Source organism: Phoxinus phoxinus, assembly GCF_949152265.1.
Source record: "Phoxinus phoxinus genome assembly, chromosome: 21".
NCBI classification, from domain to species: domain Eukaryota; kingdom Metazoa; phylum Chordata; class Actinopteri; order Cypriniformes; family Leuciscidae; genus Phoxinus; species Phoxinus phoxinus.
Genome location: NC_136896.1, coordinates 17,514,068 through 17,531,047, shown reverse-complemented (window position 1 = coordinate 17,531,047; position 16,980 = coordinate 17,514,068). Strand labels below are relative to the sequence as shown.

At 36.1% G+C, this 16,980-nt stretch overlaps 3 protein-coding genes across 6 annotated transcripts in view; 2 read left to right on the top strand and 1 right to left on the bottom strand.

Moving 5' to 3' along the window:
• rsph10b (radial spoke head 10 homolog B) overlaps positions 1 to 16,980 on the top strand; it is a 231,345-nt gene that overhangs the window by 207,341 nt on the left and 7,024 nt on the right. The window lies entirely within an intron of this gene.
• Positions 93 to 10,359, bottom strand: eif2ak1 (eukaryotic translation initiation factor 2-alpha kinase 1). Of its 4 annotated transcripts, none has more exons than XM_079596119.1 (16): positions 10,240 to 10,359; positions 8,242 to 8,422; positions 7,467 to 7,634; positions 7,236 to 7,372; positions 7,064 to 7,101; positions 6,391 to 6,490; positions 6,220 to 6,300; positions 3,780 to 3,876; positions 3,588 to 3,648; positions 3,137 to 3,497; positions 2,917 to 3,028; positions 2,567 to 2,673; positions 1,376 to 1,505; positions 1,118 to 1,197; positions 720 to 953; positions 93 to 583 (listed from the first exon to the last, which is right to left on the bottom strand). In XM_079596119.1, exons 2-16 carry the CDS (start codon positions 8,411 to 8,413, stop codon positions 464 to 466), a joined length of 1,998 nt encoding a protein of 665 aa, XP_079452245.1. In that variant the 5' UTR covers positions 8,414 to 8,422; positions 10,240 to 10,359; the 3' UTR covers positions 93 to 463. The 4 variants fall into 4 exon arrangements, with proteins under 4 accessions (XP_079452245.1, XP_079452246.1, XP_079452244.1 ...); XM_079596120.1 differs by lacking the exon at positions 10,240 to 10,359 and adding an exon at positions 8,535 to 8,809; XM_079596118.1 differs by lacking the exon at positions 10,240 to 10,359 and having other exon boundaries at positions 8,242 to 8,795.
• pms2 (PMS1 homolog 2, mismatch repair system component) lies at positions 9,040 to 16,920 on the top strand. Its single transcript, XM_079596113.1, has 15 exons — positions 9,040 to 9,451; positions 10,622 to 10,761; positions 10,844 to 10,930; positions 11,348 to 11,450; positions 11,616 to 11,799; positions 11,874 to 12,041; positions 12,207 to 12,304; positions 12,434 to 12,533; positions 12,626 to 12,710; positions 13,809 to 13,961; positions 14,043 to 14,883; positions 15,286 to 15,453; positions 15,539 to 15,639; positions 15,726 to 15,895; positions 16,071 to 16,920. Exons 1-15 carry the CDS (start codon positions 9,399 to 9,401, stop codon positions 16,212 to 16,214), a joined length of 2,595 nt encoding a protein of 864 aa, XP_079452239.1. The 5' UTR covers positions 9,040 to 9,398; the 3' UTR covers positions 16,215 to 16,920.

Below are 16,980 nucleotides of genomic sequence, written 5' to 3'. Positions count from 1 at the left end.
ATATATATATATATATATATATATATATATACACATACACACACACACACGCGCGCACTGAGATGTTACTACAGAAATAACATTACTATAATACTTGACCTCATTACATTTTAATACATTTCAGTCCTATCATTTGCAGCTTTATCCATGATTTTCATCCATTATTAACAATATTCATAATTATTCAAACTTGCAATCATTGTAATATTATTAAATGTAATATTAATAATACAATAGTGTAAGGCTATTTTAAGGAACTATTTATTTCGCTTTCAAGAGTCAGATAAATGGAGAGACTAATGCACTATTGGCATGGGACTTTACTTTACAGATCTTTTGTAACATTAAATATGGCACTCATTTATATACATAGCTGCACTCGCACATACAACCATTTCCAAACAACAATTTACATAATTTACAAGTATTGAGGACTTATAGCGGTACAAAAGAGCTGCTATTATTATGTCTTTTCTGGACTGTGTATTGCATTTTGAGAGATCTTTAGCTCACTGATCTGTCTCCTGAGCTGAACAATTTCTTCTTCTTGCTCATCAATCTTGCGCTTTAAACTGTGGATAACCTACAATAAAGAATGAAAACACATGTTTTTATTTACAGAGTTACAAGTTCCAAAGTTTCTTCAAAATAAGTGGATAACTAAAATGAAGCTATATGTAGATAACCTTTGTTTTGTTCAACATTAAAGCCACACATACCATGTCACTGGTGCTGAAGAGGTCACTCTGAAGTAACTGAGATGCACTTGGTCGCATTGAGGGATCAGAGCTGGTCAGCAGACTGATATACTTGGCCAAAAGTGGCCAGTTGTTAGACAGTGTGTTAGGGATCTTGCTCTGACGTAGTTCTCCAAGTGTGTGCGCACGCTCCATCTCAGTCCCAAATGGCTGGAATAACTCAAACGCAATCACTCCTATACTGTACATATCTGACTGTATAAATGAAACAAAGACTGAGCATTAAGTTCTACAACCACATTTTTAGTATGTCCCTAAGATGAAACATAGTCACACATTGAAGTACAGCACATAAAACAACAGAAATAACTGGATAGACATTGCATTATATAACAGTTTGTAGCTTCACAGTGCCCTACCTTTGAATCATAGTGAGAACCCTCAAGTTGTTCTGGGGCAGCGTAAACAAAAGTTCCCACTCCACTAGTGTGAGCGGAGTCTGAAAGTGCGATCAGACATTGTTAAATCCAAGGTTGCATTCATTCAGAGCTGCCATCTAATGTTACCAGCTATTAAATCAGCAGTAATTTTGCAACAAAAAAAGTTTTAAGTATTTGAGTTTAGAAATTGTAATAACTAAAATAATGGTCATTTGCTCTTGTGAATAGTTCTGTCACCTGTGTTTACACCTGCTTGAGAGCTGGAGGGCAGCTGCTCATACTCGTCCGTTATAATGTTTTGGCAAGCCAAGCCAAAGTCCCCAATCTTCACATGGTACTCAGGTCCATGTAGGAAAATGTTCCTAGGCTTTAAATAAACAAATATACATTTTAATTGGCAACAAACAAGCAACTTAGAGTAGTTTAAACCGAGATACTAGCACTAACTTTTCAATTAAATGAAATAAATAATATGGAGTAATCCCATAATGTGCAGTTCAAGTACAGATTTTACATGATAAATTACTTTATTTCTATCTCAGGCTTTTATTGTTACACAGATAGACATTCACAGTAATAAATATCCAAAATTAACAGTTTTAACTTATTAATCGTTGATGAAAATTAGATTTGATTAGGAAATCCATAGGTAACTGTGTGTTCTAGCCTTCTGTTAAGTAAAATATGTGTATGAAGATCCAAAGGGGATTCAGGGGTATTACCAGAACTATCAAACCTTCCTGTGACAAACAGATAAAGAGTGTGTTTGTAAGGGATAAGGAAATTGACTGCAACTCATTTTTAGGGCCCGATGGTCATTTCTTTTTTAAATTATGTTATTACATGGCTTGGTTGAATTCTAATGTAGAATGCGGTCTGTTATATTCTTATTTCTGTTCAGACCGCTGCTAAGGGTAACACACCGTTGCCATGAAAAACAGAACGTTGCCATGGACACGGTGTTCTTTAGCGGAAGCAATACAATCGTTTTTAAATCAATAAACTCCTTTTTAAATCAATATTTTGTGTAAAATTATTGATTTATTTGGTAGGTAGCCATGTACCGGTAATAAGCTTCGCGTCGGGGTCCTGATCAGCCTGTCAGGGTTGTATTCGCTATAACCGCCTCGCTCTACATTATCCCTTACTTAAATGGTATGCTGGCTATAAACTGTTATGAGGCCACTGGATGTATCAGTAAAATTAATAAAGTAATTGTTAAGTGCAATTTATTATTAAGTTTAACCTCAAAAGCACAAGTTTGCATATTGTTGTGCCACACCTGCCCAATATCTCTTATCAAAACTCTAGGTCTCCAACCATTTAAACAAATGCTACAGTTTTTATGCCAACAAGCCATAAACAAACTAGAAAAATGTATAGTGCACAATACCAAGTTATGTAAACCAACAAAATAAATACACATACCTTTAGGTCTCTGTGCATAATACCACGGGAATGAATGTACTCCACTCCTTCAAGTATTTTCTTTAAAATCTTCAGTGCGTGTTCACAGTCTAATGACTCACAAGGATCTGTAAATGAATGTATTGGTTAAAAATTGCTCCAAATAATTCAACAATACAATTATAAGCTGTGATTGTATGTTCAAAACATCTAGGCTAGCTCTGCAAATCAGCTTTTCTTGTCTTTCCTGTTTAGGAAGGGTGTATTTAAGTGTATGAGACATACTACCTATTAAATGGAATCTAAAGAAGGAAGTATAAATGTATAAATACTGTAAATTATAGTAATTCGTATTAATAAAGTGATCTCACCTACTGACATCAAGAGTCCCGCCGTGGTTCTTGAGTTTCTTTCTTGTATCCAGTCTTTCAGAGATCGCTCACAAAGCTGCATTTGTATATAAAGCATTAAGTGGAACTGAACCTATTGACAGGAACAAGCATAAACATAATATAAACATTATAAAAGATTAGAAGAGAATTGTTTCTCATTTCAATTAAATTAATGGTTTACATTCATTGGACCGTATACCTCTTGCGCCTGCTTTTCGGACCATTCAGTGGTGTCCATATCAATGTAAGAGTTATTGTTATTGTTCAATTCCAGTCTGTTTTGGCTGAGGTCGTCCTCTGAGAGTGTTGAGCTGTCCCTTTTAGCTGCAGGGCATTTGCTCATCATAGAGCGAGGCTTTCCCAGAAACACACATGGAACAAAGTTCTGTGGGTTGCGGACATTTTTGGGGCAGACAGCATGTCCCATCTCTTCTTTTGAAGTTGAGGGTTTCACTGACATGCTTTCTAGTGCATCCTGATTTTCCTCGGCTTCTGCTTGTTCAGAATGTTCAAAAACAATGGACGATCCATTGCTGCTGTTAGTGTTTTCCTGCGTGCACCTGAAGCAAGATGCATTTTCAAATATACTATTGTAAACTTGTTACAATAAGTTATTTGTGTAGGATTTTTTTTTTTTCAAACCTTCTTACCCATCTTTCTGTGATGGTTTTTCTAATGCTGGAAACGTTTGTGAAACGAGGGATTTGGGATCTAGTGAGATAAACAGAAAATTGTACAAGTTTGCATGATTCCAGAAATACTGAATATAAGCAAAATATGATTTAAATGGGTATATCTCCTAATGTAACCAATGTTATTGAGAACACATTATAAAAATTTACTTTTCACGGCAGGCTGAACGTGCTCCATCCATGCAGTGTGATAGCCAACGATATTGGAATGCTGAAGGCTGGAGAGCACTTTAACCTCTCGAAGAACCTGCGAGGAAAAAAAAAAAAGACATGATATAACAATTATATAATAGCTAAATCATAGAGATATGGGTGTATATTACCACTATATAGTAATGGGCGATATAAACGATATGCGATATAAACGATACAAAATTGGCCTACGATAGAGATTTTAATTCTATTGCACTATTGCGATAATGCATGTTGATGACGCAATCTACCCGCGAAATTTAGAGCCACGAGCTGCAACCGGCTGAAACGCATCATATTCGTCGTCATCTTGAGTAAACATGGCTGAAAACGAAACGGAGGAGCTGGTGAAAAAGATCGGTGCAACATCCATTATTTGGACTTGGTTCGGATTTAAGCCGTCCGACGAGCAGCAGCAAACTATACAGAGTGTGTGGGGCAACAGTTCGGTAACACACACGACTAATCTGTTCTACCACCTCAAAATGAAACATGTCACTGAATACCAGCGCGTATTCACAAAATAGTGGTGTAAACACAACATCTCTGTGTGTGCCCGCTTTTAAGATTCGTTGTTGTGTTGCTTTTTAACTGAGAAGACATCAGTTTTTCTGCTCTTTGCATGTTTTGTGTCCTTTAAAAAAATAGCCAAACTAAAACTACATTTGATTTGGAGTGCCTTCTGCACTGTTCTGCACTTTTTACTGTCTATGGCATGGCACTACTGTAAATAAACTTTATACTTGAAGCATTTTCTTTAGTTGACGTATACAGGTGAAACTCGAAAAATTTGAATATCATGCAAAGGTAAAAGGTGAAACTAATATATTATATAGACTCATTACATGCAAAGTGAGATATTACAAGGCTTTATTTGTTATAATTTTGATGATTATGGCTTACAGCTTTATGAAAACCTTTTCACAATATTCTAATTTAGAATTTGGGTTTTTTATAAGCTGCTAGCCATAATATAAACATTAGGGCTACTTAAAGTCTCTGCAGCTAGTGTTCTTGAATTTTATTTATCTGCAACATTATGTTGTATAATTACAGTTTTGCACAATAAATGTTCTCAAAACGACATACACTGTTTCTTTCTTTCTTTAAAAAAAAATATATTTAGCAGTTGTTTGGCTTTCCTTAGGGTCTGTGTAACCTGTTCTGAAATGGTTTTATTATAATTTATATATGGTGATATATATCGTTATCGCAAGAGGCTGCAATGTATATCGCAATATGGATTTTAGGCCATATCGCCAGGGGTGCACATAACTGGTACGCAGGTACGCATGCGCGAAAAAAATCAGGAATGCGTAATGCCACTTGTGTTACTACGCGCCTTTGCGTACTTTAAGGGTAACTGTCGCCAAAATGCAACATAGGCAGTGTTAATTTAATTTTTTCACGTTTTAAATGACGACCACGTCAACGAATAAAAACTAGACGGAAATTAGGGAGGGACGATTGGTGAAAAGATCCAGTCAGAACTGATTTGCGTTTGTGGTAGATGCGCACATTTGAATTGTAACGTACCCGGCGCACACGAGTTGGCATGCGCTTGATGCATGTCTCAAATCGTTAAAAAACGCCTGGGATAAAGAGAAGAGCAGACATGGATAGATCTGAATAAGAGAGACGACGCGAAAGAGAGCTTTATTCGGTATGCTTTTCTTTGCGAACACACACACACACGCGCGCAACCCGAAGCGTGCAGTCCTACACACACACGCGCGCGACCCGAAGCGTGCAGTCCTGCACATAGACAGCGCGCTGCGCGCAAGGACTGAATTGAGCTCTCTTTCGCATCTGAATGGCCAAATACACACAACATTATGTCTAAATGTCATTTTTGGAGAGCATTCACGTAAACACAGTCGGTTATGTCTTTACCGTACAGTGCATCAGTGCAATTGGATCTGCATTCTGCACACTTGGTCTTAAAGTGACAGTGTGTAATAAACCTAATGCCTTCTGTACACTTAATATTGATCAAATAACAAAATAAAAAGAGAAAATTCACTGCTGTTTAATATCTTTAATAAGGATTAATTAGATTTAATTTATACAAATACATATATCGGAACAATCAAATAATATTTGAAATAAATCTTTTCCAAAGGTGTTTTCTATCATTTTAGGTCGTTTTTTTTTTTTCACGCTGATGTAAATTTAAGTGTTCGTTTTTTAAATTAGTTTGGTTTTAGTTAGTTATTTTATGCTATAAAAACGGGAATGTGACGTCATGATTGACAGCTGTGGCCACGCTACATTATGGGGTGAGTACCAAACACCATCTCCTGGTACTCACCTGAGTAACTCACTGAAAAAGTTATGTGCACCCCTGCATATCGCCCATCCCTACCACTATAATAACTGAATCTGTGACATACTTTACCTTCATACAGTCGTCTCTTGTTACTTTCTTGATTAGAATTTTTTTCACAGCATATTCCTGACCATCAAGCTTGTTTGTGACCTAAAATAGTATGAGTGTTTTTAGTGCGCACCTTTCAACAATATGTGGTTTCCATCTTTGGAGCTCAATGTGATTTCAACTTTTTCTTACCTTAAACACTTTGCCATAGGATCCTTTACCCAGTGTTGCGATTTCTTCAAATTCACTAAGGTAACGAGATGTCTGGGCTTGGAAAAGACCATCTTTGGTTCTAGGATAGAAAAGCATATCTCAATTATTTGAAATGTTATAATACTAAAAATTGTCATTTAAAAGTTTGGGGTCATTACGATTTTTTGAAAATAACATTTTCAGCAAGGATGCATACAATTGACCAAAAGTGAAAGTTTATTACTGTTTCAAGTAAATGCTGTTCTATTCATCAAAAAATCCTTGAAAAATCACGATTTCCACAAAATACAAAGCAAACTGTTTTCAACATTGAACATTATCATGATAATAATAAGAAATGCTTCTTGAGCACCAAATCAGCATATTAGAATGATTTCTGAAGGATCATGTGACACTGAAGACTGGAGTAATGACTGCTAAATCTGCTATGCCGTCACAAGACTAAATGAGATTTTAAAATATATTAAATTAGAAAAAGTTTTTGTTAAATTGTAATAATATTTCTTTTTTTTAATGTATTTTTGATCAAAAAAATGCAGCCTTGGTGAGCATGAGACTTCTGAAAAATCTGACCCCATCTGACAGACCCCAACTTTTGAACAGTATTACAAAGCAATGTAAGTGAAGGTGCTACAAGTGTAAATGTTTTCACCTTAGACTCTGGCTTTCTGTACTCAAGTATCTATGCTCCTGCAAAACCCAAAAGATGAACAGGTATGGCAAAATAAGAATTTAACTTTAATTTTGGTTTGTTGATGAAAGCAACAACTGGACAGAAATCACAAAACAAATAAATGACATGATGAGGAATTAAGTTGTATTACCTGTGGGAAAAGCGATGAGCTGGTCGCATGCAGGAGCTCTGTGAACGCCCGGTTATGCTGTAGTCGGACTGTGCTGAACTCATCACTGATAGCCAGCGGAGAGAGGAGGTTCATGGCTGCTAAATGCTGGCCCATCACTGAAACAACAGAGGCATTTGAGAACATACATTTTAAGACAAATAGTAAATTAACAAAGTGTACCTTTTATAAGCCAATGTCAATGACGCTTACCTTTAAACAGCATGCGTGAGCGTGTGGGATCACTCTCGTAAACAAAGCACAAGTGTTCCAGTAGAGATCCCAGCAGCAGTTGGTTGGGAATGGCAGAGGCGAATTCCTGGATTGACGGATACTGTTTCCCCGCCAGCAACACCTCGCGGTTATTGTCTGAGTCTGAGGCTGCATTTATATGAAAAATACAAAGGGTGGTGAATACTAATATGTTTGACTATGTTTGAATATAATATTATATATATATATATATATATATATATATATATATATATATATATATAAATTAGACCAAAATTAGTCTAAAACGACGAGGTGTCTTACCTTCAGCAATAACTTTGGCAATTAAGGCCATAATGTCATTTCCCTCTGGATCCATTTAGACACCAAACATTTACTGTACTCTCTTAACAGCTGAGCAAATATAAATATACCAATGCTGCATCTTGTGTGTACATCAGGGGAGGGTAATGTCTAAGTCACTTATCAGCTTGAAACAGTTTCAAGTTACCCCCCACACCCTAAGAAGTCCCACAGATGAAATATTAAGGAGGGGGACATCTTAAAACTGTATAATTACATTTTAGTCTTTTGGACATACTACTTTGACAACTTTTGCACCTGATGTTTACAGTCTCTAACAAAACACCGAATTTGTACAGACGCCCTTTTGTTTTAAGAGCCCCAGACTCTAACCATGACTAACGTTACTCTGATAACAGTGCAATGTCATGAATAAAATGGGCTGTACAATATGCCGTTGGAGTGCACTCACTGTCAAATTGGACGTCATCCTCCGTATCTGTCAGGCTGAACATTCCTCCTTTAGATCCTCTGTCTCGAATGAAAAGGCCCCGTCGGATATGAAGGCTACGGCTTTTCAGATTGGAAACTACACCGCTACTCGAACTTTCTTCTGCCATGAGAGTCTCTGTTTTGTGAAACATGACGTTTTTCTGAAAGACACTTCAGTCCATCACATTCATTCGATCTATTCAGAAAGGGTCAACTTTTGAAAACCCAACGCTTTTGATTGGGCAAACCCCACTCACAAGTTATAAAACTGACCGAATATAAATATCATCGTAAACTGACAGTGGCCTGCCATGTTTCAAGGGAGAGGAGGAGTAAGGAAGTATCTCAAAATTGTCTTCATATATGATGAACAAAGAAAGACATAATGCATCAAACTGTTAATCGAATATACGTTAGTTTATGGATTGTATATTTAACATAATTGGATCTCTATACAGACAATGACATTAACCATTTTGTTGTGTCAGTGTCAGTTTCGGCTATTATCAGATTTGAACTTTGCACACAGTCCCTACCCAGACAACCACGTGCAGGATGATGAAATGTTTCAAAATAAAACGTTTTTTTTTGTTTTTTACAAAGAATCGCAATGATACATCAATAAAATTAATACATCAATATATATACATCAATATATATATATATATATATATATATATATATATATATATATATATATATATATATATATATATATATAGCCGGTTTTGGAAAGTTTGTTTCCGCATATACTCCACAGGGGGAAACGCATTAAGTTACAGATTAACTTGGCAAAACAAAGTAATTAAAAAAGAAAGATGATCATAAAACAGCCGACGGTACAAATTTGTACAGTAGCATTGACAGTAGGCAACAGTTGATCACATGTCACGGACGCAAAAACGTGGTAAACCTGATGTTTTGCGTCACGCCGCGGGCGGGAACGTATTCAGACTGAGCAGCATAGAACTGAGCGACGCAGTTATGCGCGTGTGTTTATTATATAGTTAGTTTATCGTAGCTTTTTTTCTTGACGAGGAATTGCTTTTTCACACTGAGCAATGAAAGCACATTCAATTCCTGCTCATTGTTTCTTCTGAATACCGCAGGGAGCAAAAGCTATCAAAATAGCCATGCATGTTTAGCGTCTGTAACCATACTGTTGTTACAGAAAGGATGTCAGATTCGTGGTAAGTTTTTAAAGCTTTGCATATTCTGTTTCCCAATAGTTTGCTACACTATAACAACAAGAAATAACACTAACTTTAGACTAGTGTGTTGGGCAAAGATACATACAAATGTATTTTAAAATAAGATACCAAATACCTTATTTTTAAGTGCATCAAAATAAACTACAAAATACAGCAGCCACACCATTTATCAAAAATAACCTACTGAATTTTTGTATTTTAAAAATACTAAAAAGTACTTTTAGGGAGCATGAAATGTCTTCGCAAACCTTCCATCCATCAATTGGCATTTGATATATCCCAGCATTACATTGACTCAGTTTATTAAGTAAACAATGTTTGATAGCAACAGCTTTTCTCTGCCAGTCATGCTATAAATCTTACATAATGCAACCAGTTAACAGATCAAATATTCACATATCCCTGTGATCTCCCAGATTCGTTTTAAAGTAACCAACAGTTTAACAGTTTTCGAATGACACATAATTGTATCCTTATTTAGTTACTTGGTAACGATGGGCCTATTTTGCATCAGCAATACCGACTCAATGACTGATAGCACCTGTATTCATAGCAACTTTATTATATTTTTTCGTGCACAACCGACTGAAAGTAGCAAGCTAACGTGAACTGTGGGGCTGCTGCTCGGTATAATAGTTTTCAAGAAAAGTATGTAAATTGGTAAACTATTACTAAACCGAACACAAAAACTTAACATGACCTGTTAAAAATCATAGCAATTTATGCAAAAGCATTGATGGAAAGCTGGCAGCCTGCACGTTTCTTACCTTTACCACCTTCTTCCATATGGATCGATTTTCTGTTCTGATCTGATCTCAACATGTCTGGGCAAACTACTGAGTAGGCACCAATCAGAGGCCTTATTTTAATAATGTCATCGTGTAGACTTCTTACAAAGTATTGTACAGTATTTTAAAACTACAAAAATGCAGAACGGTAAAGTATTTTGATACAAAATGTGAAGCCATTTTCATCAACCCTATCAAACACAAATTACAAAATCCTATTTTATATTTGAAATACATGTATCATAAATACTGCCCATCCCTGTCTGCTATACTGGAAGCACTTTTTACTACACTACAGTATAGTACTGTTTACTATTGTTTCATGCTGTTTGCACTCATAGTCTGCATTTTAAAATCCTAGCACAGATTCTGCTGGAGCCATAAAGGCAATAGACAAACAGTCTGTACATCAGATCTGCTCTGGACAGGTGGTGCTGAGTCTGGCCACAGCTGTGAAGGAGCTGGTGGAGAACAGCATTGATGCTGGTGCCACTAATGTTGGTGAGCTCAAGGGATGACAGCATGTGGAAACGTTGCGCTTGAGATAATGCTACATTTGGTCAATTGTTTTGTCTTCATACAGATGTCAAGCTAAAAGACAGTGGAACAGAGTTGGTGGAAGTGTCAGACAATGGAAAAGGTGTTGAGGAGCAAAACTTTGAGGGACTAAGTAAGTTGCCTTTTCCTGAACATTGGATATTAGATATACAATACAATTATATATATGATAAAGGTGACCGTAAAGACATTTATAGTGTTAGATATGAATATTTTTAAATAAATGCGAAGCCTAAAATATTTAAGCAGCACAACAGTTTCGAACATTGATAATAAGAAATGTTTCTTGAGCACTAAATCAGCATAATAGAAGGATTTCTGAAGGATCATGTGACACCAAAGACTGGAGTAATGGCTGCTGAAAGCTTTCCATCAAAAGTTATCTATCACAGGAATAAATTAAATTTTAAAATATATATATTTTTTAATAGTAATAATATTTCACTTCTTTTAAAAACATTTTAAAGTCTTAATGATTCCAGACTTTTGATGGGTAGTGTACTTATCTGTGTCTTCTCCACATCTGCAGCTTTAAAACATCATACCTCCAAATTAAGAGATTTTTCCGACCTGATACACGTGGAGACGTTTGGGTTCCGCGGTGAAGCTCTCAGCTCACTTTGTGCTCTTAGGTAACATTTTACTTTGAATGCGTCTTCTTAATTCTTACAGTATGAGCATTACATAATACCTGATGATTATTATAGCACAATGATGATCTCATCATAATTGATCATGTACTGATATGTCTGAACTCTCTAGTGCTTCCTTTAATATACACTGTTCAATATCCGCAGTGATCTTAGTGTCGTGACCTGTCATGAGAGCTCTCAGATCGGAGCTCGGCTGGTGTATGACCACAATGGTCGTCTCACTGAGCGTGTGCCGCATCCCCGTCAGCACGGCACTACCGTCACTCTTCAGAAGCTCTTCTCCACGTTACCTGTTCGACACAAGGAATTCCAGCGCAACATTAAAAAGGTCTGCTGGTATATATATATGGGTACATGGGTTTGTATCCATGTTTAGGAAGGAATTAAATAGTTTCTTCACAGGATTATTCCAAGATGATTTTCGTCTTGCAATCCTACTGCATCATCTCCACTGGTGTGCGTATTACATGCACTAACCAGATGGGACAAGGCAAGCGCACCACAGTACTGTGCACCAGCGGCAGTAACAGCATGAGAGACAACATTGGGGCTGTGTTTGGACCTAAACAGGTGAAAATAACCTTTTTTCTAGTGGATATTTACAGAAGATAAATTCCTAAACCAAAATTGACCAACATAACACACTATCATATTATTCTAACAAATTACCTGCATTATTGTTTGTCCCTGTTGTTTGAGAGTAACATACTATGTCACATTTGTATTTGTCCTCAGCTACAAAGTTTGATTCCCTTCCAACAAATATCTCCCAATGAATCAATTAAGGAAGACTATGGTCTCTGTGGGTTAGATGTTCCAAAAGACCTTTTCATGTAAGTTATTCTGTGTAGACATATTTATTTGACTTATTACCAGTTCTGAGCAAATCAGGTAATGAAAACCATATTATAACTTGGATATTCCTGTGTAAAGTGATGTTTATTGGTATTATTGCATTCTAGCATCGAAGGGTTTGTGTCACAAGGGGATCATGGTGTTGGTCGAAGTGCTACTGACCGACAGTTCTTCTTTATCAATAAAAGACCCTGTGATCCAGTAAAGGTGTGGTCTTTTTATACAAGTATTATTGCGTTTATAATATAATTATATGTGATAAGTATGATGTGTTCATATTTTTTTTTTTATATTTGCAGGTCTCCAAACTTGTGAATGAGGTTTATCACATGTACAATCGGAATCAATACCCATTTGTCGCTCTAAACATCACTGTCGCTTCAGGTAAGAATTCAAAATTAAGAAATGAAATTAGTGTACTGTATATAGTGTACTATATATAATATAATATAGCATATATGATCATAAAAAAGTGTATAGTCTACTGTTCAAAAGTTTGGGTTCTTATGTATTAAAAGTATTAGGTATTTAAAGAAATAAATACTTTTATTCAGCAAGAGGAATTACATTTTAAATGTCTATACTGTCACTTTTGACAGGTGTTGCAAAAAAGTATATTTTAAATAAACTGTTCTAAACTTTCTCTAAAGAATCACATTAATACTAAAAAGAAATGTTTCTTGAGCACCAAATCAGCATATAACGCCGGTTTCACACCGCAAGCGTCAGCGGCGCGTGAGCAGCGCATATTTTTTTCGCCGTGCATGTTAATCAATGAGTGCATTCACACCGGCAGCAGGAGCAGCGCGTCAGCAGCAGTGCCGCGATCGTTTCGGCGCCGAGTCTATTTTTGCTGCGCTGCTCCTGCTCAATTAAAGTGAAAGCACACTTTTGATGGACAAAATGCATGTCTTGTGTGTTTTAACAAGAACTGGTGTAGGCTATGTCAGAAAAGAAAATGAGTCTTAAGACTCAAAAATATAGGCTATAGAAAATGTACCCATTTAAACTTAGGCTATGGTTATGATAATAAAAATAAATAAATAAAGTACACTAGCCAGAAAATATGATAAACTTTCTTTTAGTTTATTATGTTATACTCAGACAGGCTCTAGCAATACCCAAATAAAACTTGAGTTTGCGGTCTTTTTCCCCCGCTGAACGAGTTTACTGACGCTTGCTGTGTGAAACCGGCGTGAGAATGATTTCTGGATCATGTGACACTGAAGACTGGAGTAATGGCTGCTGAAAATTCAGCCTCGCGATCACGGAAATAAATGACATTTTAAAATAGAATACATAAAAAAAATATATATATTTAACAATGTACTGTATTTCTGTACTTTTTAAAATATTTAAATAGTCATTCAGAAACCTTTAAACGGTAGTGTATATAATACAAAAGTATGTAGAATATAAATGCTAAATGAAGTATTTTTAAACTTATTTAATCCTGTGTTTTGATTCTTTGTTTCACTTTAGACTGTGTCGACGTGAATGTCACTCCAGACAAACGTCAAATCCTTCTACAAGAGGAAAAACTCTTGCTGGCCATTCTAAAAAGCTCACTCATTGCTATGTTCGAGACTGGTGTCAATAAAATAAGTCTCAATCACATTTCTCCTGCAATCACAGGTAAGTACTTTAGACCTTTTAGGACCGCTCATCATGTGCTGTCTTGAAGTGTCATTACATATGTTGATGTTGCTCTTGAAGGCCTAGGTAGACCAACTAAGACAAGCACTGGTACAGAAGATTGTGAAACCGTTTCAGCCTCTGAAGCTCTTCCAGATGAAGGGCTTCCAAAGACTTCCATCAATCTAGCAGGACTTAAACTAGCATTTTCAAACCATCAGGCTCCAGGAATTGGGTCAAAGCAGTCTAGTCATAAAGCTGTTTGTGCTGGTCCTTCTCAGAAGAAGATGTTTTCCTTTGTGAGCTGCTCTAAAAACGTTGCTGACATGAGGCCGCATTTAAAATCCTCTCCGAGTTTTGCGGCTGTTACTTCCATTAAATCGACTGTTTGTTTAGCTAAATATAAAAGCACCTTTGATAGTGATGCTGATGATTCTGGGGCTGCAAACCAAAGTTCTGCAATAGATGATCCAGAGATTCTACATGAAAACAATTCCGAAAACAAATCAGTTTTACACTCTATTATATATGAAACTGATGTTAAAGCTGAGACTATTGATGAACCTGTAAATGAGAAGTTCTGGAGTCATGAACCTTTGGTGCCACAGACAAAGTCAGAACAACACCAGGAAAAGATCTTCAGTCCTGAAGCTAAAAGAGCTAGACTTGAAGATGAACCTCCAGCATGTTTGGTGGACTCCAAAAACAAGAATTCCTCCCAGCAATTGGATTCACATGTCAGCGTACAGAAGAAAACTGTGCTTTTGCAGTTTTCTCTGCAGGAACTTTCTAAAAGGATACAGAGACTGCAGGCTCAGAAGACAGAGAACAATGATCAAGAGCCAAAATATAGACGGTTCAGGGCGAAGATTAACCCTGGAGAAAACCATAGTGCTGAGGACGAGCTTAAGAAAGAAATAAGGTTAGACTGATCTTTTTAGTTTGAGCTCTTAAAGAGATATTTCACCTAAAATTGAAACCTCTATCATAATTTTCTTTCCCTCGTGTTGTTCCAAACCTGTATGACTCTCTTTCTTTTGTTGAACATGAAAAAATAAATATTTTTTAAACAATGTTGGTAACCAAACCCTTTCGGTGTCCATTGGCTTACATTGTTTTTTTTCCCCTCTACAATGGATGTCAATTGGAACCAAAACTGTTTGGTTACCATAATTTTTCAAAATATGTTCTGCAGAAGAAAGAAATACAGACTGGGTTGTAACAACCAGAGGATGAGTAAATTATGACAGTTTTTATTTTGGGGTAGACTATCCCTTTTGAAGAGTAAATATGCCATTTACAAGGTTTCAATTTTTCTTTACAGCAAAGATATGTTCAAGGATATGGAAATCATTGGTCAGTTCAACCTGGGTTTTATTATCACCAAGCTGAAATCTGACCTTTTCATTATCGACCAGCATGCCACAGATGAAAAGTACAATTTTGAGATCCTCCAACAGAATACGGTCTTAAAGGGACAGAGGCTCATAGTGTAAGTCACAATCCACACAGATAAGTGGAACTGGGAGCTGGTATTTATTTTAAAGCTAACTTATATTTTCTTTCTCCATATGCAGTCCACAAAATCTCCACCTCCCGGCTATCAGTGAAACGGTGCTCATGGAAAACCTCGAAATCTTCAGAAAGAATGGTTTTGACTTCCTCATTGATGAGGATGGTGGGTTATCTACTGTAGTTCATTTTCAGGATCGTATCTGGTACATATTCCTTCAAATTAATGTGGTATGGTGGTGTGTTTATCAGCTCAGGTTATGGAGAGGGTGAAGCTGGTGTCTTTACCTACAAGTAAGAATTGGACCTTTGGCCCAAGTGACATTGAAGAACTCATCTTCATGCTTAGTGACAGTCCAGGAATCATGTGTCGACCTTCTCGAGTTAGGCAAATGTTTGCATCCAGGTCTTGTCGCAAATCGGTGAGGGCAGCTAACTTTTCTTTCCGTCAGGACTATTTTGCAACCCTGTTCTAATCTACCTGTATGAACCTAAATAAAAACCTGTAAAGGAAGATCAGAGTCTGTGATTGAGCCGTTGCATATTTGTGTTCTTTTTGTTACGTTTTTATATGAACAGTTTGTTCTGTTTACACAGGTGATGGTTGGCACTGCCCTCAACATCAGTGAAATGAAGAAACTTGTGCTTCACATGAGTGAAATTGAACAGCCCTGGAATTGTCCACATGGTAGACCCACCATGAGACACCTTGCTAATCTGGATATGGTTTCTCCTGACTGAAACACTTTATTTTTGCTATTTGCCTGTGAATTTTATAGTGACTGTCAAACACTAATGTTTTAATTAAGGATTTTATTATTATTTGTATTTTTTATAATAAAGTATCTTTCTCGTGTTTTTTAATGTGTTTGAGCTCCTAATTCTTTATCTAACTGTAATGTCACTTTTTTGGAGGCTTCATATTTTTTATTTCTTAAAAACTGAGTAAACATTTTAAAGGTGTAAATCTATAACCCCCTAGTACTTGTATAGAATATGAATAATTAATTTAAAGGGATAGTTCACACAAAAAAAGAAAAGAAAATTGTCATGGTTTACCCACCCTAATGTCGTTCCAAACCTGCAAGACTTTTTTCTTTTGTGGAACAAGGTATTTTGAGAAATATATTGTTTTGTTTATCCATATAGTGGAAGTCAATAGTCTCGAAAAATATTTGGTTAACACTTTACAATAAGGTCTCATTTGTTAACATGGGTTAATGTATTAACTAACATGAACTAACATTGAGCAATACATTTAGTATTAATTAATGTATTACCGGTAATAAAAAATACAGTTCATGTTAGTTCACAGTGCATTAACTAATGTTAACAAATACAATACTTGATTTTAATAATATATTAGTACATGTTGAAATTGGATAATAAATGCTGTAGAAGTATTGTTCATTCTTGTAAAGTGTTACTGTAATTTTTTGGTGAACTGAATATTTTTTGGAGTCTAAAATATGTCTAAAATCCTATTTTACATTAAACAAGACCCAGT